The following is a 23,930-nucleotide window of genomic DNA, read 5'->3' on the forward strand; positions in this document are numbered from 1 at the left end:
AGAGGATAAATTTGTTGCATTATAATGTACTGTAATTCTGCTGTATAGTAGGTATTCGAAAAGCTTGCTTAGCACAGATAACAGGGCAATCGGTCTATAAGAAGATGGGATTTTTGGAGGCTTGTTGGGTTTTTCAGAATCAGGCATATGTTAGCTGTCTGTAAGCAGTGATTAAACAGGTCGAAGATGAGGTATGGGGAATGCTCCACAGTCTTCCTTATAATCTCTGGTTCAAGTAGGTCCGGTCCTGGACATTTATTGTTGCGGAGTCTATGGGTTGCGATGTGCAGCTCTTCAATAGTGAAGGGCGGCTCTTATGTTCTGGACTGTATATACTGTTGTCCTGGCAGAGTTGTTGTTTTGACTTTTACTAGTATCCATTGCTGGTTGGATAATTGTATCCAATATGTTATTGATGGATCTGTCCCATGAGGTTGTTATGTTACCTTGAGGGGTTATTGTTGCTGTCATTACCTCCCCTCTTGGGAGTTTGTTGGTTGTGATTTTATAGACTACACCCCAGGGATCAGTGTTTCCAGTTGTAGAAACTAGTTGTTCACATGATGTTTGCTTGCGTTTCCTGATAGTAGCCGTGTATATATTTCTGGTCTCTCTGTATTGCTGGCAGAGAGCCTCTACCTCTGCAGCTGGCCAGGGCCATTGTGCTCATTGGAAGGCTCTTCTTCGGGAGTTGACCCCCCGCCGGAGTTCCTGGAGTTCTGGACACTACCACGGGACAGCAGCAGGAATGGGTTTCTTCCTAGGAATGGTGCAGTTGCTAGCTTCTATAATTACTTTTGTGACTTTTCTCTGGTAGGCATCAGGATCAGTGGGATGGTAATTATTAACTTGCAGCTGCTGGGCTAAGGAGTGCAGCTTCTCTGCAAAAATGTCCCATTTTGCTTTGGAGATGGCATACCTTTGAGGGGTGAATCTTGGAGTTGGGATTCTATCCAAGGATCTCGTTATCTGGTATGTTATGGCCCTGTGGTCTTGAGGTGGTCCAGGAATCCTGGACAGCTCAACCCACGATGAAGTTTGATATATTTCTCGTAGCCAACGTGACATCAATTGTGGATTCCCAAAGGTATTACAAAAGGTGGGAAGGTTGTTTGATCTGTTTAGAATGTTAAGCTGGGAATTTGCCAGAAGATCTTCAAGTTTTTGGCTGTTACTACAGCCATGCCTGTCAGCAGTAGTGCTAAACCAGACAGGCGACCTGCAGTTGGCATCAGCACCAATGATGATCTTCTCATTTGTTCTCTTCAGGACGATCTCCAGATACCTCATGTATGGAAGTATATCCACCCCCGGCCTGCAGTATAATGAGACTATAAAAATTTTCCAGGGAGCTGATGATGTGGGCACATGCCGCCCAGGCTGTGCATAAATGGGGGATTTTGGTGACAGTTATGTCAGGGTTCGTAGTTGCTATTGCAGCCGGGGCGGGGGGGGTACCCCATGACCTGATTTGCATAGGTGTATGGTTCCTATAAGATCAGAATATCAAAGTTGTCTTCATCTGCTTTTATTCTTAGCTGTTCAGCTACTGCTTTTGCCCGTTGTGCATTTATTTGGAGTATGTTCAGGACGCTGGTGTTGTATGGTTTAAGACGTTGGACCATAATTGGTCTTTGATTGGTGTAAACTCTTCGCCTTTAAATATATCGGACATTTGTTGTCGCGGATAGTGTGTTCATGAGGCATCTTCTGTGCCTTGCAATTTGCACAGATGGGCAGTTTTTCTTTATTAGGGCATGTATTATACTCGTGGCCCTTTTCAGGACAATGGCCACAAGTAACAGCAGCCTAGGCGTGGGTGGTGTGCCCAAATCTGCAGCATTTAAAGCATTTGGGTACAGGCACATGCTCCCTGAAGTGGTGGCTGCCCCAGTTTATGAAAATTCTGCCTTGGTGAATGACTGTTTGCCAAGCAATAGGGGCAATTTCAAAAATCCAGCTTACACTATTTCCATTCCTGGACTTTGTATGGTACTTTGGGGTGATAATTTCTTCCGGGTTGCCTGGGAGTGTTCTCTGGATAAATCTTCCATATAGCTTGTCCCGCACCTGAGTAGGGGTGGAATCTTTTTCAAGGTCAAAGACAATAATGGAGGGTCCTCTTTTCTTTGGTGGCGTGGCTATGAGCCCAAGCATTGGTATCTTCGGGTTGTTTATAATATCAGCAGCTTCTTGGCCAGATTCAGTTTCTATGATTACCCCCACATTTAGGGTCTTTATAATTGACTTGATCCTAGTGTTTTGGAAGTCTGTGGTCAATTCTGTAATTACTGTCTGTTTTACTTCCTCACTGATTTTTGTAGATTCTGGGTGTGTGGGCCTGAGAACAACCAAGTGTAGTTCCTTTATGAGAGTCTTCTTTCTTGTTATTGGGTAAAATGAGTTCCATCTTACCCCAGATTTGAATTATTTCTCCTCTGAGAGGAACTGAGAGTAGTGGTGATTTGATTGTCCGATTTGGCCATTATTGTTTCTCTCTCTGACCTGAGGACGAAAACTTCATCCATAATGGATCCCTCGGGGAGGGTGGACATATCGAAGGTGATGCCAGGTCAGTTGGCTTCTATTGGTTGGGTTGTCTCTGGTGGTGGTGGTCATTCATTGTAGCCTTTAGTACCATTCTTAAGGACACTAGGATATGTAGCGTCTATCAGTGTATGCTCGAAAGGTAGGTTTGCAGGGCTGGTCAGTCTCTTCTACTTGTTGGATAGAGTCATTCTTGTGCTGATCCAATATTTCTTCCTTGGATGGAGACATTTGAAAAACAGGCCTGTTTTGTTTTTTCTTTGCCATAGACCTTGTAGTGTGCATTTGGGGGGAAAGCAGTGATTCCCTTTTTTGAAGTTCCTCATCCGAAGGTTCCAGTTTAACAGCACGACTACGGGGTTGCACAATTTGTTCTCCTCAGACATTGCCTATCTTGGTGGCAATCAAGGAGAATAGTTCTCTGTTTCAGGGAGGGCTTTGAATATGTCCAACGAAAAAAAAAAGTTAAAAAGTTTAAAGCAGCACAATCCGCTGAGGAAGTAGGAACGGTAACAGGTACTCTCCAATCAGTTTGATTTGCTCTCGTAGCAGCACTCAGTTTATTTCCGACCACAAGGCACTGCAGTAATAACACTAACCGATGCAATATGATGGCTATCGAAGTCTTTGTTCTTTGAGAATTCCATTACTCGAGTTCGTTCGCAGAAGTAAGCAAAGTATCTTGAAGTACAAGTACAATGCAAATTACACAGGGAGAATCCCCTCCCATGTAAAAACTCAGCTGTAACCGTGGCAAGCTAACTAAAAGACAGCCGCCTCCCCTAAATTATCGCTACGGCGACCGCGTGGTCAGATCCATAGCCGACAACGTAGAATACAAAGAACGGACACAACTAAGTTCAACTCATAAGAAAAACTTAAATTAACTTACTCCATTTGTAGCACTTCTATGGCTGATTCCATTGATTATCAGGTATTATGAGATTATATCTGGAAAACACAACAAATAATAAACATAAGTTGCAGCACATTTGCAAGCCAACAATCTAAGCAACCATCACCCACAGTGAGCAGTCAGAGAGAAAACTGGATATCCAATTACAAAAAGTCGGCAAACCATAAGATGAAAGCTAATTTAGAAGGCCTATTTGCCAAACATGATCAAAAGACCTTAAAATGTCAAGAGCAACTGCTTGAATTTCAACAAACTTTTCCATTGAATTTGTCCATAGATGGGTAACATAAGCCAGAATATCACCAGTGGTTCAACACTGGAATCCGTGTTGGCAATCGTCGATCAGATGGTTTGAGAGTTGGCTGTTAATTGATTTCTCCATTACTTAGAAATTTTACTATAATTGGATGAGAGAGAGAGATTGATTTGTCGCCCTTTTTAAGAACTGGCTAGATATAGCAAATTTCCAAGCAGAAGGGGAAAACGCCTTTGGAATAAGAAAGTGAAAAAGGACACAGAACAGGATTAAGTTCAGGAGCATAGGTTTTGAGAACAAGTGGAGCAATATTATCAGGACCTGGAGCTTTCTTAGCATTAAGATGGTTCAAAATCCTTCTGACATCCTTTTCATGAAAGACCACAAGAGGTATTGAGTGGAGTGTAGTGTAGTGTAGTGGGAATGGCAGGAGGTGATTTACCAAGATCATCAATACACAAGCTGGAAGAAAAATAAGATGCTAGCAGGTCAACTTTACCTTTAGCTGAAGTGGCAATTGAACTATCTGGTTTTGACAGAGGTGGGCAAAATGTGTGGCCAATAGCTTTGGCAAGGGGTCAGAATGCTTGACTACCATTTGGACAAGATGCAAGTTTTCTACTCTTATCCTATTCCAGATCTAGTTTGGATTGATAAATAATCGCTTTACAATTGTTGTGAGCTTTGGTGTAGGCAGAAAACAAACTTGGAGATTTGGATACAAGCCAATTACGATATGCGGCATTCTTCTCTTGTGAACAGCCTTAGCACATTTATTGGAAAAACAAAGTTTTAGATAAAGGATGAGATTTTCAGCTGGAGTGTGGAATAAAGGATTCCATTCCTACAAGAATAATTTCACTGACACAATGTGAGCAAACGTTGACATCACAAGATTCAAAACAGTAATTCAACCAAGGAAAAGAAGAAAAGAAATCTTACAGATCATCCCATTTTGCTTTCTTATAATGCTAAACAACACAAGGTTCTATGAGAGAGAGACTCCATCGTAGAAGTGACCATCACCAAGTTGCACTTTGAGGTGTTTAGAGGGGTCACTCCTGTCAATTATGTAATTAGGAGGGTTGTATGTGAAAAAAAGATCAAGCTTTGTTGGCTGTGTGGTTAGGATTGTATGGTATTCTTTTAGGTAAATGAACAATCTGCAATTTCATTAGTAATTACAAAAGCCTCAGCATCTTGACCATCTGGGTCCATGTGACTAGAAAACGGAAGCCAGCTGGAGTTGTGAATATTAAAATCATCCAAGGAAAATTACCTCGCTCTTAGAAAACTTGGACTGGAGAAAGTCTGAGTTCGAAGTGATTAGTGGATTTGGGAGAATGATAGAGGCAACAGACGAATTTAACAGAATGCAGTAAAGAAATTTTAAGCCAGAGAAAATTGAAAAGAGGAGATTCCAAATTACTGCCTCTGACACGGAATATCAGAATGGACGTATGCACAAGAACTACTTTTGAAGTGAAAGGAATCATACAGCGAATAATGCAGACAGCTGAGATGAACAGTGGTGGAATCAACTGATAACTGGGATTCTGTCAGAAGAAGTACATGGGGTTTGGCAGACTGTAAGTGTAAATGGACATCATTGAGAGTGGAACTGAGATCATGTATACAGCAATACCCCGCTTAGCACAGTAAGTTTAAGTCAAAAATTTACTGTATATATTAAAACTCATTCAATAGCCTAGACAGGTACTATACATATATGCTGCGTCATCGTATAGGTTGTTGTTGTTATTTGGTTTTTAGGAGCATTAGCAACTAAGGCCATATTGTTCTGGGGATATGTGGTGGTCACGGGCTCGAACCCCGGTCTAATCAAGAAGCGTGTGCTACGCACTACGGCTCCTGCTCACCTGGCTACAGAGGCGCCCCATACCCTAGGTACGGTACATATATGCTGCGGTGCCAACTCTATTGTCTACCATGCACATGTGACAGTAGCTCCTTTCAAGCAGTCAGCTGCAACGTGCAACAGTGTTTAGTGTTCTTAATTCTATCCTGACAAGACGACGTGATAGTTTTTAACGTTTCATTTAAAAATTTATTTTTTACCCCTTTAAACATGATCAAAAATATATCTGCATCTTGGCTAGAAATCACTGCCAACAACATGCATTCTGTTTGGCAGAATGTTTTGCCCTATTTAAAGATTTCACTGGTTTTGAATCGCAAGTTCAGATAATTGCCGAAGACATTGTGAAGGTTGGAAAAGAATTGGGATTCGAAACTTTGGACACTGGCAATGTATGTGGCTGCACTGACTCACATGCGACTTAGATGATGCAACTCTCCTTGAAATTGACGAGCAAACTGCATATGCAGAAGAGGATAAAAAAAATCCGGAGGTGGATAACACTGAAGTGCCACCAAAACAATTTTCAACAGAACAACTGGAGAAAATTTTTTTTGGGGGGGGGGGGTTGAAATGGCCTGCGAGCCGATTACGAATGGAGATCGGAATGTTGAACGTAGCATCAAGATACAGCAAATTTTACAAGATGGAATGCGATGCTACGAAGACTTGTACGCCGAGAAAAGGAAGAGATGGCTTCACCAGACTTCATTATTGAAATACCTAAATAAACAACTGCTTTTTTTAAAGCTTTTTTCTCATCTCTCATGATGTTACCTTTTCATTAATAAAATTTTTTGCAATATTTTTTTAAATTTCAGTTCCTTTTAATTGGCTATCAAGTTCAAATTGTTTATAGATTTAGTTAGAATTTGTTTATAGACTATTTCTCTGGTACGCATTCAATTAAAACCCATTATAATTATACCTCAATCAGCACGGTTTCACATAACATGGAATAGGTTCGGTACCAATTATCAGTGCTATGAAGGGTATTACTGTATTTGTGAAATGAACAAGGAAGTGTTTGGGAGGTTTAGATCTTTTCACAGATAAGTTTGTTCTATTGGTTTGACAATTCATGATATATTCAATAGTAAGAAAAGGTGGGAAGGATGTGCTGCTATATGAAGTAATGAAATTTTTGGATGGTATATACATGGTAAAGGCGCCTCCGTAGCCAGGTGGGAAGGAGCAGCAGGTACGTAGCACACGCTTCTGGATTAGACCGGGGTTCGAGCCCGTCACCACCAAATACGGACGATGCGGAAAGGTCAGGGAATGACCACCGCATATCCCGGAGCAATATGGCCTTAGTTGCTAATGCTCCTAAAAAAAAAAAAATACATGGTAAGAATATACCCACCTCCTTGACATAATGTTGGCCTTGATGTCTCCTGTATACACACTTATCGGTTTCCCTCCAGTCACTATCTGGCAGAGTACAGGTAACGAGACTATAAACTAGCTGATATGGGAGCCTCCTAGAGAGTCACTAACAGGTTTGGTGTGGTGAACTATCTAGCAGCCGTCCTGCAAACACTGTTTAAGAGCTGTACTCTTGAAATATAAGGAAGATTAGATCTTGCCATGATATCCATCTTGACCTTAAGGCATCAGCCATACTGCATGATGGAAGAAATGGGTGGGTTGCCAGAGCTTTACTGTGGAGCCTAAACATGAGTTCCACCATTTCGAGCCTCTAATAAGCAAAGTGGTGGTATTGCACTGGTTAATGAGTCATCTACCACCTAGTATTTCTTGGTAACAGAGGGGCGGTATTCCTCTGTGTGGTATAGGCACCACACCGTGACCCCTGCTTACATTGGTTTTCACCTGGGTGGTCACCTCCAACATTCTGTGTTGCATTTTAGGACTTGCACATAGGGTTATACCCAGAGTTACTAACAGTCCCACCATTGTGAAAGTACAAGCAGAGGATTTGGCTGTCACAGACCAAACAGACCTCGCCGAAGTTAGGTCCATTTGACTCAATTGTCGCTCGAATATCAGTTCCATCAGCATTTTAGACTACCAGATAGCAAGCCCAGCTTGGCATTCCTGAAAAAATGTCTGACAGCCTTGAGGACCATCTCAAAATGTACATCTCCAGGTGTATTTATTAATATTTATTGCTTGAATCTATGTAATTACAGGTTGTTAAACCAAAAATAATTATATACACAGTATTGATATACTGTATATATGAATTTCTCTCTCTCCCCTCCAACTTTTTAGTATATGATTTTATATTCTTACTCTCTCTCCCAACATAATATATATTTTTTGTATTCTTAGGTTGTTAGAGGACATTATAAAGGTCAACAAGTAGGAAAGGTTGTTCAAGTTTACCGCAAGAAGTATGTAATTTATATTGAACGAATTCAGAGGGAAAAGGCCAATGGTGCTTCAGTATATGTTGGCATTCATCCTTCCAAAGTAAGTATTTGGCATTGTTAGGAATGTCTTTTGATGATGTTTAAGTCAAAGGATATAATTTTAACTGAGAAGGTGTTATGCAAATCTAAAACGATGCATTGCTTTTCCAGATAATTTATTAAAGAAATAATTAAAGATAATTGTTCAATGAACTACAATAATTTTTTGTTAAAAATTTACCTAAGTAAATTTTTAACAAAAGTACTTATAGTAGACAGTATTAAAGATGAAGAAAAATGATGCTCGAGTAATTGAGAAAAATTCATCAAACCAATCCAAAACTTAAAGGATGTAACACATTATTTATTATTATAAACAGGTTCTTTTAAAAATTTTTATTTGTGTTATTTTTTTTTGTATATTATTTGTTACAATATTTTCTCTGTCATTATCTGTAGAACCAATCTTTCATTGCCTTCAAAATTGATTTCTTTTCCTAGTTGTTTCAAAATTTCTAGCACAGTTGGATTTATCTTGTCAAAATCTCAGATGGATCAAAAAAATAACAGAGACAAAATTGTCAGTTGAAATAGTTCTCTTATCAGTTTTACCTGATGTCCAAAGGGCTTTGGAAGAATATCTACTACCTATTCTTTTACTAGATGACTATGATGCTTTACATGTGTCTCTTTTAATTAAGCATCTTGATTCTCTCCACATTTATTCTTCTGAAATTTCTTCTGTCTGTTTCTTCTTCCCTCTATTTCTTGTCTTCTCTTTCCTGTTTTTCTTTTAAACTAATCCTTTTCTTCTTTTTCTTCCTCTTCTTTTTCTCACTCTGCACAGTTTACATTACTATTGGTGCTTTAAGATTGGAATTCTGAGTAGAATAGTATGAGAATACCTGACTAGATAGTAAATTCATGACCCAGCTCCATGTGCCAGGGATGGAAACTAACTTGCAGCAGCTTGTTGTGGTGAGCTAGGTTAAGTGGCCAGTCACTCAATGCAAACAACACAACCTGACATTATACTGGGGTACACCTATGCCACCACATTGATTGGCCTTTGTCTGCACAGTATCCCCATACACTAAATGCTGAGTTACCATAGTATGGTTAGACCACATACACCAATAATAAAAAAAAATAAAAAAAGTAGTAACTTTGGTTGAGAAATATCCAAAATAGGCTTGTGACTCTTCCTGCATGTAGACACTTCTTATGCACCTTACTCAGCCTGTAACAAAAGAAAGAGTGAACATTGCACATGGGCCTTGGAGAAACCTGATTTCATTTGGCTGTTGTAGATGGCAACATTTCTTTTCATTGCCACTCTTTGGACTCCCTTCGCTTGTGGAGTTTATAATCACCATATTTTTATTTTCTACATTGTTCATAGCCAACCAGGCTAGCCGAGTGGGTCAAGTACCTGCCCGGCAACCCAAAGGTCGCGGGTTCGATTCCCGCCTTGGGCTTGGATCAAAGTACTGCAAAAACCTTGGGAGGTGCAATATGGCCACAGAAGCCGATGCGCGAACAACTACCAAATCAAAAAAAAAAAAAAAAAAAACATTGTTCATATGTATACTGCTTTAGAGTTTAAATTGGCAATTGTAGATGTTATAAGGAGAGTGAGTAGAAGTGGTGAGTGATTATTCTATGGTCTTGGTTTATGTCTGTTTTTTCTAGCTGTGCTAGAAAAAATCCCCTCTTTTGCAGTAGTGTTCTATTTGGAAGAACGCTACTAGGGCTACATAGGTTGAAGGCATGATTTTCACAATTTCTGTGGAGAGAAAACATCCTTCCATGTTTCCTCTCAAGTAACCCATTCTGTGTTCTCTTCAGGCCTCCAGCTTCCAGTATGACTGCCATATTAACACTTTCCACACTGGTACACTGTGTTCTGAATGTCTTTGGGATGGGAAAGGTCTCCATTAGCATTTGCTTGGGCGGCCCATTTCCTCTGAAGTTAACTTTTATCAGAGTTCCCTTCCTGTTGGGTGCTGCATTCATCTTGTTAACAAAGTTAAGTTTTAATATTCATCTGTTTAGTTCCACTTCCAGTTTGTGTAGTTTTGCGTATGTTTTGTGTGAGTTAATCTGTTACTCTTAACAGATCAAAGTGACTCCCAACATCTGTCACATGTGCGGAGTGCCCAACCTCCATGTGTTGCAGGCTGGAAATGGTTGCTTGAATTTTGCATCGCCACTGAAGGCCTACAGTGTGAGTGGCCCAATTGTGGGTGTCAGTTGGAAACTTCAAAAAGGCTCCATTGGTTGTGAGCTCCACTCTGAACCAGAATGCGGGGGATACACCAACCCCTGGGACCTGAGAGAGGAGGCAGCTCAGATGAAGTTTCGTGCCTCTGGTAGTTCATGGAGACAGTATGGGGTATGTCTGTCATCTTATCCAGAGAATGACACCTGGCTGTCTCCCTTGCAACTGGCTAACTGGGTACATGCTTCCAGCTCCTCATGGCTGCCAATCCTGACGAGCCTCAGGGATCTCAGCTTTGACCAAAGAAAGAATATAGAGGTTGATCCTGTGCTGCCAGCACAGGATTATCCCAGACTTTCACAGAGGGGTTGGATGCCCTCTAATAGGGTTGATGGCCCAACTTCGAGTCTCTCCCTTCCAGAGGGGGTGCCTCCGTAGCCAGGTGGGAAGGAGCAGTAGTATGTAGCACACGCTTCTTGATTAGACCGAGGTTCGAGCCCGTCACCACCAAATACGGAGGATGAGGAAAGGTCAGGGGATGACCACCGCATTTCCCGGAGCAATATGGCCTTAGTTGCTAATGCTCCTAAAAACCAAAACAACAACAACAACAACTTCCAGAGGGCTGGCTCTGTGATGTCTGTTCCCAAGTTTTTTCTTCTAAAACTGGTCACGGGCTGCATCTATGACGTGTCTGTCCCGAAGTCGCTAATAGCAGAATCAACATTTCTAGATCTAAGGCAAGCTGGTCTCAGGAAAAAGTTTCCTGTCCTGTTCATGCTGAACTCCATGAACTGGCATGGGAGGTGTCTCTTTGACACCTCCCATGCCAGTTGTTTCATCAGCTCCTTCCTGCCCAGCTTCCACCTGTTCAACTCCAGGGTGCAATCTGTTGTCATTTCTGAATAACTTTTTCACTCTGTCCCTGCTGTCTGCACTACTTGATCTGTCAGCTCCTTCATGATCTCTCTCCATGGCCCTCCCTGGGTCGCCAGACTTATCTGCTATCTCTGTGTATGGTCAGTCTTCCTGTCTCAGCCCTAACATCATCTCTGTTCTCCCAGGTTGGCTCTCCGCTCCCTAGCTTGTCGCCTTGCCTGGATGACACAATCGTGTTATCCAGTGATACTTCATCTGCCTCTCTCTCATCGGTTTTGACCCAGCTGCTCTTCCTGGAATGAGGTCAGTGTCGACCTTGGTTCTTCTATCTCATGCTCTGATTTCAACTTGACCTCTCCTGATTACACACCAGGTGGGCTTGGCCTCTCAGGATCTCTTCCCATCTTCATCTGCTTGTGAGTTCCCAGATTCTCTTTTCTTTGGTCTGGTGTCTGTGCCTCTGCATTCTAGCCAATTCTCATTTTCCCCCTTGCTTTGAGCACCTTGGGCATGTCTCTGATAGCTTTCCAAATTCTCTCTCCTCTGGTCTTGTCTCTTGACCCCAGTGCCAGTCTTCATTTAAATTTCCTCCTCGGTCTTTAGCTCCACAGGACTCTGAATGTCGCACTAGTACTTCCCTGGGACCTCCTCTAATCACTCCTCTTCAGCCATGGGGTGTTCCCTAGCTGCTGCCACCACAAGTTGGTTCTGACCAGACACCAGTTCTTCATGTAGTCCCCTTGAAGTCACTCTCTGAGACCCTGCTGCAGTCTCATGGGCACTCAGTGTTGAAATCATCGATCTCCGATGCTCTGGACAATCGACTCAGTTCCACAGACCTTGATTTCTACCTCCAGAACTAAATCTTAGTTTCTGACACTACAGTTCAGCAGCCTTGCTGCCAGCCTGCCCCGAATGTTTCATCTTCAGCACCTCCTACTCACTGCCTTTCCTCCAAGAGGGCTCAGCATGAGGAGTACACACAGCTTCAGGCTTTGTTTTGCCGCAAATGTGTCCTTTCTGAACTCGATGGTGATGTCGATTCCCCCTCTTGTTTGGCCTTTGAGGATATTGCAAAATACTGGCTCCATCAAATGCTACTTATGCGAGCAATTATTTTCATGTGTGAAATTAAATAAAACTGTGTATAAATCGAGATTGACAGATAAACATCTTTCCGACATACTGAAAATTGTATGTTTCCCAGTCTTTGACTCCTGATGTTGAAAAACTGGTAGGAGGTAAATGCTGGCAGGTTTCCGAGAAAACAAATTAATTATTTTCATAAATATATTGAATATTTAATTTTTAAATAAAAATAATAATATAACAATTATATATACTAAAATCAAAGGAGCACAAGGCAGCCAAAGTAACACACCTCTATTAGTTACAATTTATTAGGAAACGTTTTGGAAATTGTTATTGTTACAAAATCCATCTTCAGTCTTTGTAGCAATTTCCGAAATGTTTCCTAATAAATTGTAACTAATAGAGGTGTGTTACTTTGGCTGCCTTGCGCTCCTTTGGTTACCAGTTCATCAACAGCCACTTTACTCCCATTTCTTCACTATACATACTAAATTCTAAATTACTTGTATTCTGTAGATCTGAATAAAAATTTAAATGTTAATTACAGTTTTAATTATCCTGATTATGCTACTGAATCCTGAATCAATATATAATATTTAAGAAAATTTTATGCGGCCTGCAAAAATCATACCATCACACAAAATGGCCCACAACAGAAATGAGTTTGACACACCTGCTGCCGACCAGGCTAGCCAGGTGGGTAAAGTGCCTGCCTGGCAACCCAAAGGTCGCGGGTTTGAATCCCGCCTCGGGCTTGGATCAGAGTAAAATGCAAAAACTTTGGGAGGTGCATTATGGCCACAGAAGCCGATGCGCCAACAACTAACAAAAAAAAAAAAAAAAGAAGAAGAAGAAGAAGATACACCTGCTGTAGGGAGTCAAATGCCTTTTCATAATCCACAAATGCCAGGAATAATGGTGTTTTATATTCATTTGCTTTCTCCATTAGCTGCAATGTTATGTGATCCATAATTGAGAATGCTATTCTGAAGCCCACTTGCTCTTTTGGTTGATTCTCATCAAGTATTCTTTCTAATCTGTTAGTAATGACCCTTGTAAATAACTTGTAGATGTGGGACAACAAGCTAATTGGCCTATAATTTCCAATTTTTGATTTATCTCCTTTCTTATGTAGCAAAATTATGATTGCATTATTCCACTCCTTAGGTGTCACACCTTTCCTAATGTATTTTGTGAAGCTTTGCCAGTTTCTGTCATGTCTCTTCCTCCCAATTTTAACAACTCTACAGTAAATTCTTCTTCGCCCAGGCTTTCTGATTCTTTGTTTTCTAACTCATGCATGTTCTAACTCATCAGGAAGGATATCAGGTATATTATATGAGTTGCTAATTTGTGATCCATCTTCCCCACTGCTGGCATTATTCCCTTGCTTCTAATATAATACTCTGTAGTAGCTTTCTGCTATTTGAATCATGCCTTCTCTGCTATTTATAAGTACACTATCACTCTTCTTCAGAAGAGTGATAGTGTACCTATATTTGTCTTTCTGTATTATTGCTCATGCCTACTGATTTAAGTCTTTTGTTTTCCCTTAATGCTTCTATTTTTCTTGTGTCCTCTCTGAGTCTCTTTATATTGGCTTTGCATAACTCAGTATATAGGCACTACCCGTCTTACATAATACTTGGCTTACGAAAATTCAAATTTACGTAAGTTTTCACCAGTCAGTGCAAGCTTAAAAAAATTATGGAAATGTATTTTGCATTCTGTAGGAATAAATGGAGCTATTGTGAAAATATCGTAATGTGAACCCAATAACTTTTTTTTTTTTTTTTTTTTGGTAATTTGTTCCAAAACCTTAGAAGTTTAAAAATTGTTGCTATATAACTAAGCTATTTATCTCTCTAAGAGGTCATTGGGTCATTTTTATAATCGAGCACTACACTTTCATTGTTATCATATGGTCTGTTATAACAATGCCTTCGTGATATTTTTCTTAAACACATTTCTGGAGGTTACTACCATAAAACAATTTGCACTTTCCAGTTTATTGGCCTTTTCTTAGTACAATCTATTATAAATGGGTAGTAAACTCGATCTTATTGCATTTGCGATAATACCAATAACTGGAATTCCATGCGTTTTTACGTTAGGTATTATGTTGAAATGAGTTCCTCCTCACTGAAATCTTCAATCATATAAAAAACAAATTTTCAGAATCTTCTCTTCATTCCTATTTCCTTATTGCAATGGTGAAGGGAAAGGGACCAACAGAAAGCTAAACTCCACCTTTGTTCTTTTCACTGTTTCCATTGGTGTACAGCAGATTTCCACTTTATAAACTTATAAGTGATTCATTTCTTCTTCTTCTTCTTCTTGTTTCAGACAAGCCAATGATATTCCAGTTCACATTTTCTAATTCCTTTTCCAATTCTAATATCCTATCTTCACCAATGAGTGATCTTATATTGTAACAGGCCAAATTCAGTTTGTGCATGGCAGCCTGGTCATACCCAGAGGTTCTTAGCACCCTCTGCTTCCACTTTGATCCTCTCGCTGCTGTAAGAGAGGGAGTGAAAACCACTGAGAACCATTTGTTTCATTGTCTTTTCCTCTTCATACTGACCAGGCCTCTTGTCAATATGAAGAGAATCACTTTACACGTTCCTTGCCACCAAAGTGACATAACAGGGCTTACCATCGAGAAGGTGTACATGGGTGGATTTTAGGGAGGCAGGCCAACCGGACTTCTCCTAAATCTTCTAAAATAGAAAGATATTGGATCAATAGGTGTTTTGACTGAGTGTGTAAAAACACACAGAATGCCTGTTTCCCCCTCTAAGGGGCTTAGAGGGGAACAACATTCTGAGGGGATTATTAGCGAACACTTATTCTACACATTGAAGCTCACCAATATGTCTTTATGAGGCCAATAGAAGTGCTTTACCTGTGGTCAAAATTTTTCAGCCTTGGTTATTGGGAGCAGACAGAAGAATGGCTTCAGAAAAATGAACATTTTGATTACTAGTTCCTACGGCACATTCTTTCGAGACACTTAAGTCCAAGAACATGCCTCCATGCTGTAAGGGAGGGTGTCAGTCATTCTAAGAAGACCGGAGGGTTTTTTTTTTTTTAGAGAATACCGATCTGTCTTGTTTCCTTTATTAGTCCTAGTATTCAATAAAATGTACTTTATCAATCTTGATGCCAATATAGAGGCGGCCACACTATCCATAAATATACTTAAGCTGTTGACCAGATTTGTCTGTAACTTGTTTCTGATATTTAACCACAGCTGAGAGTATTTGGAATTAATTCCACTTTCATAAAGGCATCTATTTTATCCCGGAACTGGGATAAAACAATGCCTGATGCCCTTCTAAAGAAAACTAATTTCTCCTACATCACAGATGTTTAGATACAGCTCTGGATTTTTAGCCTAAATCACCTTGTCATTATCCTGCAGTCCCCCATGAGTTGGAATTGCAACTAGACAGAACAAGGCAAATATTATTATTTAACCTTTCCAGAGTATGTTCATATACAGGGTGTTTCAAAAATGATGGTCAATAATTTAAAGGTGAAAAGTATAAACTAAAATAAGCAAAAAAGTCCCAATGAACATCGGGCTGCAAATGAACCATTTTTGAGATAATGCACATTTTCTGTTAAGATCCGCTACTGACCATGGGAGCACTAGTTTAGCAAAAAGCTGTGAATCTTTTGCTAAGGGTGGTTTTATTAAACATAAGATAAAATACATTTTTAATTTTTGGTTTCAACACCACAGGATTTTACAGATGTTACATGTTACAGGATGTTCTTTCTAACACCCTTTCCTCAACATCAGGTGTTATGCTTCAGGGCCTACCTGCTTGTACTCTATGTACGAAGCGCCCGTGTTCTCTAATGCGTTGATGTACCCTTATGAATGTGCGCTTGTTGGGCTGCCTTCGGTGGGGAAATGCTTCTTGGTACAAACGTGCAGCCTCTAGTGCACTGCCGTTGGCTTTACTATACATGAAGTGCATGTCCGCATACTCTTCATTGCTGTAACCCTTTTCCATGTTGACTATCCTTTGACAAGTACTAGTATGCCTGCTATGTTTCAGAGCATTAAGAGAGGGGAAACGAAGAGAATGAGTGTAACCTAAACAAACAAGTCAGTGGTGGATCCCAACTCTGTGCAGCTCACCTTGTCAATGGTGGATCCCAACTAGAAATGTGCAATATTTAAAAAACGATTCACTTAAGGACCCATGTTTACTAGGCTTTTTTTGCATATTGTAGTCTGTACAGTTCACCTTTAAATTATTGACCATCACTTTTGAATTTCGTTTCAAATAATGTGTCTTTCATCTCTTACCTGTGTTTCCAAATAATTGTAAAGACAGTTTTTAGTAGGTAGCAGCATGACAATAGCTTTTAAAATTGGAGGTGGGGAAAATTGTCATGGATTTTAAAACTATGGATAAAAAAAGTTTCTACTACGATAGACTCATTAATACAAACTCGGTTTATACAAAATCCTCTATAAGATGTATATGTCTGTTTATTACAAAACTTGATTAATATTTATTATAAAGTCATTTTTATCCTATGATAAATACATTTTTGTTTGTTTAACCTCAAAGTGGTGGTAGGACATTCTCAAATGCTCCTCAAAAGTAATGTTCACACATTAATCATTATCAACTAATGATTAAAAAAACCTGAAAATTTTCAACATTTTTAAATGGAGTTAGGCATTTGCTACAGTATTGTGTGAAATTTGGGCCAACAGAAGTAATAACTATTTGGATTTTGCATGGAGGATTTTGAATGGCATGGTAAACCAATGCTCAGTTTAAAGTTTCACATTATTCATTTTTCCTCTCCCACTAGGTCATAAAAATCTACCATCTTATCCTAGTTGTTTTTGAAAGATTTATGGTTTTCGCACCATAAAAATGATAGCACAAAACCCGGTATTCTCTCAAAATGACTGCTACTCTGCATGAAGCAACTTACATAGTTTCAAATTTTGCATGCTGTGAAGTATGCCAAATTTGAAATAAATTTGGAAATTAAAGTAAAATAACTAATAGTAGCAAATATACGTAATAAGCAGAAATATATGTGTGCGCTGCAGTTTGAAATTTCATGCATTCAATGGTCTTTTTAGTTGGAAATTGGAAGATGCTAAAAGACCGATGCTTCTATTTTGTCTAATATGTTTTTTGTATTTTTTTAAGTAAATTAATATATATATATATATATATATATTATGTAAGGTAAAAGTTAGGCAAAAGTGATAAAAATAAATAAATATGGCTATGTAGCTATCATTAGAGGCAGCAAATGCACATCCTCCACATGATGCCTAATTATATCTGATAATTAAAATAAATATGATATTTAAAATAAAAACATCAGCCAGTAGTACGGCAATAATGCAGAGCGAAACAAAACGTAAAATAATATAAAACAAACAAACAGGGAAGGGAAAGTAGCGGTAGTAGGACAAAAGGTAGTCGATAATCCCCTATATAATTTAGTCAATTAAGTCATTAAACCCAATTAATAAAACATGATGTAAATTTAAAATAATGCCAATTATACATAATTTAGCGGAACCCCCTCGAAGGTACCATTTCCAAAAGACGTGAAATATCACCAAAAAAGGGTTAAAGAAACTACCAAAAAAAAAAACTAAAATATCAAAATAACAGACTGACCATCATGCCCCATATCGACAGAGGACCACGAGGCCAATAATGGTCATGGAATCGCTGCATTTCAATCGTCATACAAATCCTCGCAAAGGCGGAAATATCGAAGAACCAAACCACACCTCCATTCTCCGATAGATCAACCAATGCAAAGGATTTGCACGGCGGTGGTCCTTATGCAGCGAAAAATAATCTCTAGAACAGACAGCACTCTAGATCAGAGCCACACCACTGACATAATGCAAGCTTAACCAGCTTATATAATAGAAAGGAAAGAAATAGATGGCGGCACAGGCGCTGCTTATTTAGCATATCAACCCACTACTACCATTAATTTATATTATGTAAGGTAAAAGTTAGGCAAAAGTGATAAAAATAAATAAATATGGCTATGTAGCTATCATTATCAACTAATGATTAAAAAAACCTGAAAATTTTCAACATTTTTAAATGGAGTTAGGCATTTGCTACAGTATTGTGTGAAATTTGGGCCAACAGAAGTAATAACTATTTGGATTTTGCATGAAGGATTTTGAATGGCATGGTAAACCAATGCTCAGTTTAAAGTTTCACATTACTCATTTTTCCTCTCCCACTAGGTCATAAAAATCTACCATCTTATCCTAGTTGTTTTTGAAAGATTTATGGTTTTCGCACCATAAAAATGATAGCACAAAACCCGGTATTCTCTCAAAATGACTGCTACTCTGCATGAAGCAACTTACATAGTTTCAAATTTTGCATGCTGTGAAGTATGCCAAATTTGAAATAAATTTGGAAATTAAAGTAAAATAACTAATAGTAGCAAATATACGTAATAAGCAGAAATATATGTGTGCGCTGCATTATTGCCGTAACTGGCTGATGTTTTTATTTTAAATATCATATTTATTTTAATTATCAGATATATATATATATATATATATATATATATCCGTGGTAAGTAAAATGCATAAATGAATTTAATAAATCAACTATCCGATGACAACAGAAACGGATAGCTCGTTAATTGTGGTTGATACAATGAGAGGGTTAGCCCTCGAAAAAGTCCCTTTCAATGTATCTATATACCTATAATTAACATTTTAATATTTAATTTTATATGTAAGGTTTACCTTACTTTGTTTTTGCATATATATGTTTTTTCCAGTATACTGTTGAAGCGTACATAGGTTTTTATATTTCTTGGCTTGTTGCGTCGTACAGGTTGTTCTCGGTTTGCACTATAACCTGCAATATTTGTAACCATACCTCATAGTAGATTGTGTAATTTACTCCTTAGCCTCTACCACTATTACTAACATCTTAAACAGATATAATACTTAGACTATATTAAATATATATATATATATATATATATATATATATATATAAGAGTATGAAAATTAATTAGATAGTATTAATCAGAGCTGTAATACTCAATATGTTCTACGTTGATAATGATATTAGTAAATTAATAAGAGGAGTTTACCTCAATATAGTACGTGGAACACTTCCGTATGATACCCTCCAGAAATTAAAACGGAAAAAACGAAAAAATCGACAACTTACCGGTACATTAAAGTAAAATATAAATAATTAAAGTAAATTATAAATAATTAAATAATCAATTTAACACAATTCAAAATCAATTCAAAACAATTAAAATTCAAATTAACGCAATTAAAAGAATCTAACGAAACTAATTTCGTTAGATTCTTTTAATTGCGTTAATTTGAATTTTAATTGTTTTGAATTGATTTTGAATTGTGTTAAATTGATTATTTAATTATTTATAATTTACTTTAATTATTTATATTTTACTTTAATGTACCGGTAAGTTGTCGATTTTTTCGTTTTTTCCGTTTTAATTTCTGGAGGGTATCATACGGAAGTGTTCCACGTACTATATTGAGGTAAACTCCTCTTATTAATTTACTAATATATATATATTATTATTTTTATTTTATTTTTTATTTTTTTAACTTAGAAAGTTACAATAAGTATTGCAGTCCATTAAGAAAAGATGAAATATTGCCATTGTTCAAGCAGAATTCAAAAAATCTCAATATGTTCCAAAAATTAAAAAGAAAATGGACACCTGTTAGTTGCTCTGCCGCCATTTTTGCTACAAATGGGGCATCACCTCCAGATTAATGCAAAGCTTGGTGTGATCCTAATTAATTAAAGTTTAATTTATTACCAAACAGAAAACACCTGCTGTCAGGAGTCTTGCAGTGGCAGTAAATTAAATAAAGAAAATGTAACTTTTTGTTTATGTTGCACAGCAGATGACATTTCAAAACTGCACACACTTTTAGTTGGGAAATTTTCAAGCAAAGATGTTTGTTGAGGACAAAAAGAAAAATGTAACTGTCAAACTGAACATTATCTCTTTGGACATCTTTGCTAACTCTTTTCAGAAATTTTTAGAATGGTTCAATAAGTGCAGTCAATCAGTTGGTGAATAAAAATAAAACCATTTTTGAGCTACTTCACTTTGCATTTTTTTTTTTTATTTATATAGTATTGGTGTAAATACACTATAGTTAACCTATATATTTGAACTACGTATGTAGTATAGAGGGCATCGTTTTAATTGTATCTCATAATGTGGTTACCTTCACAACGAGATAGCTGCTATTGCATTACTTCAAATAAATAATGCTTCTCTAGTAGAGAAGACTACTTTATTTATTTTCAGCGGTACCACCACCCAGACGATCGTTTTGAAGCTGTGCGGCTTCATCATCAGTGGATAGGCAGGTACCCAGGTAATACAACAAGCCATCACAGTTGCGAAGTTATATCCACATTATGAGAGATGCCAAAAGGGTGTGGTGGTAATGTATTTGGAAAATTAAATGCACAGGGCATAAGCCTTATGGGTTTTGATAATTAACTATATAGTATCGGTGTAAATACACCATAGTTAACCCATATATTTGAACTACGTATGTAGCGTAGAGGGCATCGTTTTAATTGTATCTCATAATGTGGTTGCCTTCACAACGAGATAGCTACTATTGCATTACTTCAATACCGCTGGTGGTACCGCTGAAAATAACAGTAGTCTTCTCTACTAGAGAAGCATTATTTATTTGAAGTAATGCAATAGTAGCTATCTCGTTGTGAAGGCAACCACATTATGAGATACAATTAAAACGATGCCCTCTACGCTACATACATAGTTCAAATATATGGGTTAACTATGGTGTATTTACACCGATACTATATAGTTAATTATCAAAACCCATAAGGATTATGCCCTGTGCATTTAATTTTCCAGATTCTTTTTATTGCACCAGTGCAGGTACTTTATTGTCACACCTTGTGTTTATCCATTCAAATTAAATTACATTCTTCATCAAAAAATTAGTATGCACTTATTTATTGTCCTATGAATGTGGCATTTATTCATTAACATGAACAGTACTCGTACTGCACCTGAGAATCAGCCTAGATAACTTCAACCTGGCCAGAGGTGAAAATTAAAATGAAAGTGATATTTGGTTCTTAGTTTAATTCACTTGGTGCATTTTTAAAGTCACAGCAGGCGTGTTAGTGTACATTAATTACCATAGCGTTTTTGGGAGAAACAGCAAGAAATAATTTAAAATGGAAGCTTTAAAAAATTATTCTTAATTCCAAAACTGTGTTGGCTAATAATATCAAAATTTTAAACAAATCTTTTTATCCAAAAGTTATTTCCCCAACTGCCTTAACTCTCGATGGATGTGTAGTTGCCTCTAACTCGCAGACTTATGCACCATTGAATAAAATTTACTGATTTTATTACCTTAAAATCGGCAGGAAATAATTTAAAATTGTTCACTTTTTGTTGCTGCACTTTATTTTCAACCTGTTGTGAAAATAATTGTATACATTTTGAATAATACATTTTTACAATTAAACACATTCGTGTTATAAATTGTTTGAGGAATATAAATGATGGGGGTCTAAAAATCAATTTTAGCAAGACTGAAATTGAAATGTTGTCTTCAGGATCAGGACACATTCCAAATATTGAAGGTTTTCGAATCAAACAAGTCGATAAATTCAAATATTTGGGATCAGTCTTACAAAGTGATGGATAATCCCAAGCAGAGATCAGTAAGAGAATTGCAGTTGGCAGAAAGGCTATTGGCATACTAAATCCTGCTCTATGGAGCAGAAATATTCTAAATAAAACAAAGAAACATGTATTTCAAATGATTGTACAGGGTGTTCGGAAAGTCACTGTGTACTTTTCTAATCTTATTTTGTTTATATTTCAGATTTTGATCCCAATATGGTTTTAACAACTGAAGAATGTGTATGGCTTGTCGAACACGTATTCTGAGAAGGTGGTAGATACATAGATGTGGTGCGACAGCGATTTGCTGACAAATTCCCAAATACACCTGTTCCACATCGCAATACAGTTTGTAACTTTGTCGATAAGTTTCGGGAAATAGGAGCAGTAGATGATGTCAAACGCTGTGGAAGGCCAGAAAAGCTATCGGAGGAGAAACTGTTGGATATTTCTGACAGTATGCTACAGAGTCCATCAAAATCATTACGAAAGTTAGCTCAGCAGCATGATATTGGCCTTGAAACTGCTCATAAAGCCGTCAGAAAGAAATTAAAGCTCTTCCCATACAAAATAATGGTGGTACATGAACTGAAAGCAACTGATCATGAAAAACGAATACGCTATTGCAGATGGTTTAACTGATTTGAAGAGAATACAGCTAATGTGTTGGATGTGACCTTTTTCACTGACGAAGCATGGTTCCATCTCTCGGGTTATGTTAATTCACAAAATTCAAGATTGTGGTCATCCAATAATCCTCACGCTTTGCACGAAACACCCATACATGATTTCAAGGTTGGTGTGTGGGTTGCGATTTCCAACGTCGAATTGTTGGCCATATTTTCTTTATGAACACAATAAACAGTGAGTGCTATTGTTTGGAGATTCTTCACACCTTCATCGGTCAGATGACAAGTGATGAAATCAATTACTCATGGTTTCAGCAGGATGGTGCTACTGCCCACACATCTCACAGATCTATGCAGTTATTAAAGGAATGTTTTGGAGACCGCATTATTTTGACAGATGTGTGGCCGCCACGCTCTCAGATCTAAATCCACCAGACTTTTATCTATGGGGAGCAGCAAAATCTGCAGTGTATCGAGCTTGTCTGTGCACGCTGGATGACTTGAAAGCAGCGATAACAGCATTCATTCAGTCTATTTCAAGCAAGCAACTGATAGCAGTGTTTAGAAACAAAATAAGAAGGATCCAAGCCTGTATTGATGCTAAGGTGGGGGGATCACTTTCAACATTGTATATAATTGTCATAAGGCGCCTCCATAGCCAGGTGGGAAGGAGCAGCAGTGCATAGCACACGCTTCTTGATTAGACCAGGGTTCGAGCCCGTCACCACCAAATACGGAGGATGCGGAAAGGTGAGGGAATGACCACCGCATATCCCGGAGCAATATGGCCTTAGTTGCTAATGCTCCTAAAAAAAAAAAAAACAAATAACAAATAACAAAATAATTGTCATATTTACCTCCTGTATTCTATATTGAAACACGTCTGTTAATAAATATATAAGTGCACAGTGACTTTCTGAACACTCTGTACAAAATCTTTTATTTAATGGAGTGGAAACCTGGACTTTGAATAGGTCTCCCACCTATTAAAAACAAATTGCTCTCTACAGAAATAGATTTTTGGAGATGCTCAGCAAGAACTTCTAGAAGAGAGAGAACAATGAAGACATAAAGAGAAAATAGAAGTGAAAAAGAATATTATTGATACTATTGAAGAAAAGCATTTAACATGGTAAACATCCATGTAAAGAAAATTGAAGAAAAGCATTTAACATCCATGTAAAATGGATGCAAGAAACCAGATATCCAAAGGCTATCCTGGAATGGATACCTCCAGGAGGAAGAAGAGGAAGACCTAGGAGGACATGGATGGATGGAGTACGGGAGTGCATGACTAAGACACCTTGAATCGCACTTTGTGGCAGGAAAAAATTCCTACCAAAAAATAATTTGTAGGATAAGGAAACCCCACTGTAAATGGAAATACTACTCTTAAAGAAGAATAAA

At 38.0% G+C, this 23,930-nt stretch overlaps 1 protein-coding gene across 1 annotated transcript in view; it reads left to right on the forward strand.

Moving 5' to 3' along the window:
* RpL26 (ribosomal protein L26) overlaps positions 1 to 23,930 on the forward strand; it is a 43,747-nt gene that overhangs the window by 17,594 nt on the left and 2,223 nt on the right. Inside the window, exon 3 of the mRNA XM_090373401.1 lies at positions 7,897 to 8,037. Within this exon, the coding sequence (XP_090229527.1) occupies positions 7,897 to 8,037 (141 nt within the window). The remainder of the gene's footprint in view (positions 1 to 7,896; positions 8,038 to 23,930) is intronic.

This window comes from Mastigoproctus giganteus, chromosome 5 (assembly GCF_048544385.1).
Source record: "Mastigoproctus giganteus isolate SK-2022 chromosome 5, ASM4854438v1, whole genome shotgun sequence".
In the NCBI taxonomy this organism is placed as follows: domain Eukaryota; kingdom Metazoa; phylum Arthropoda; class Arachnida; order Uropygi; family Thelyphonidae; genus Mastigoproctus; species Mastigoproctus giganteus.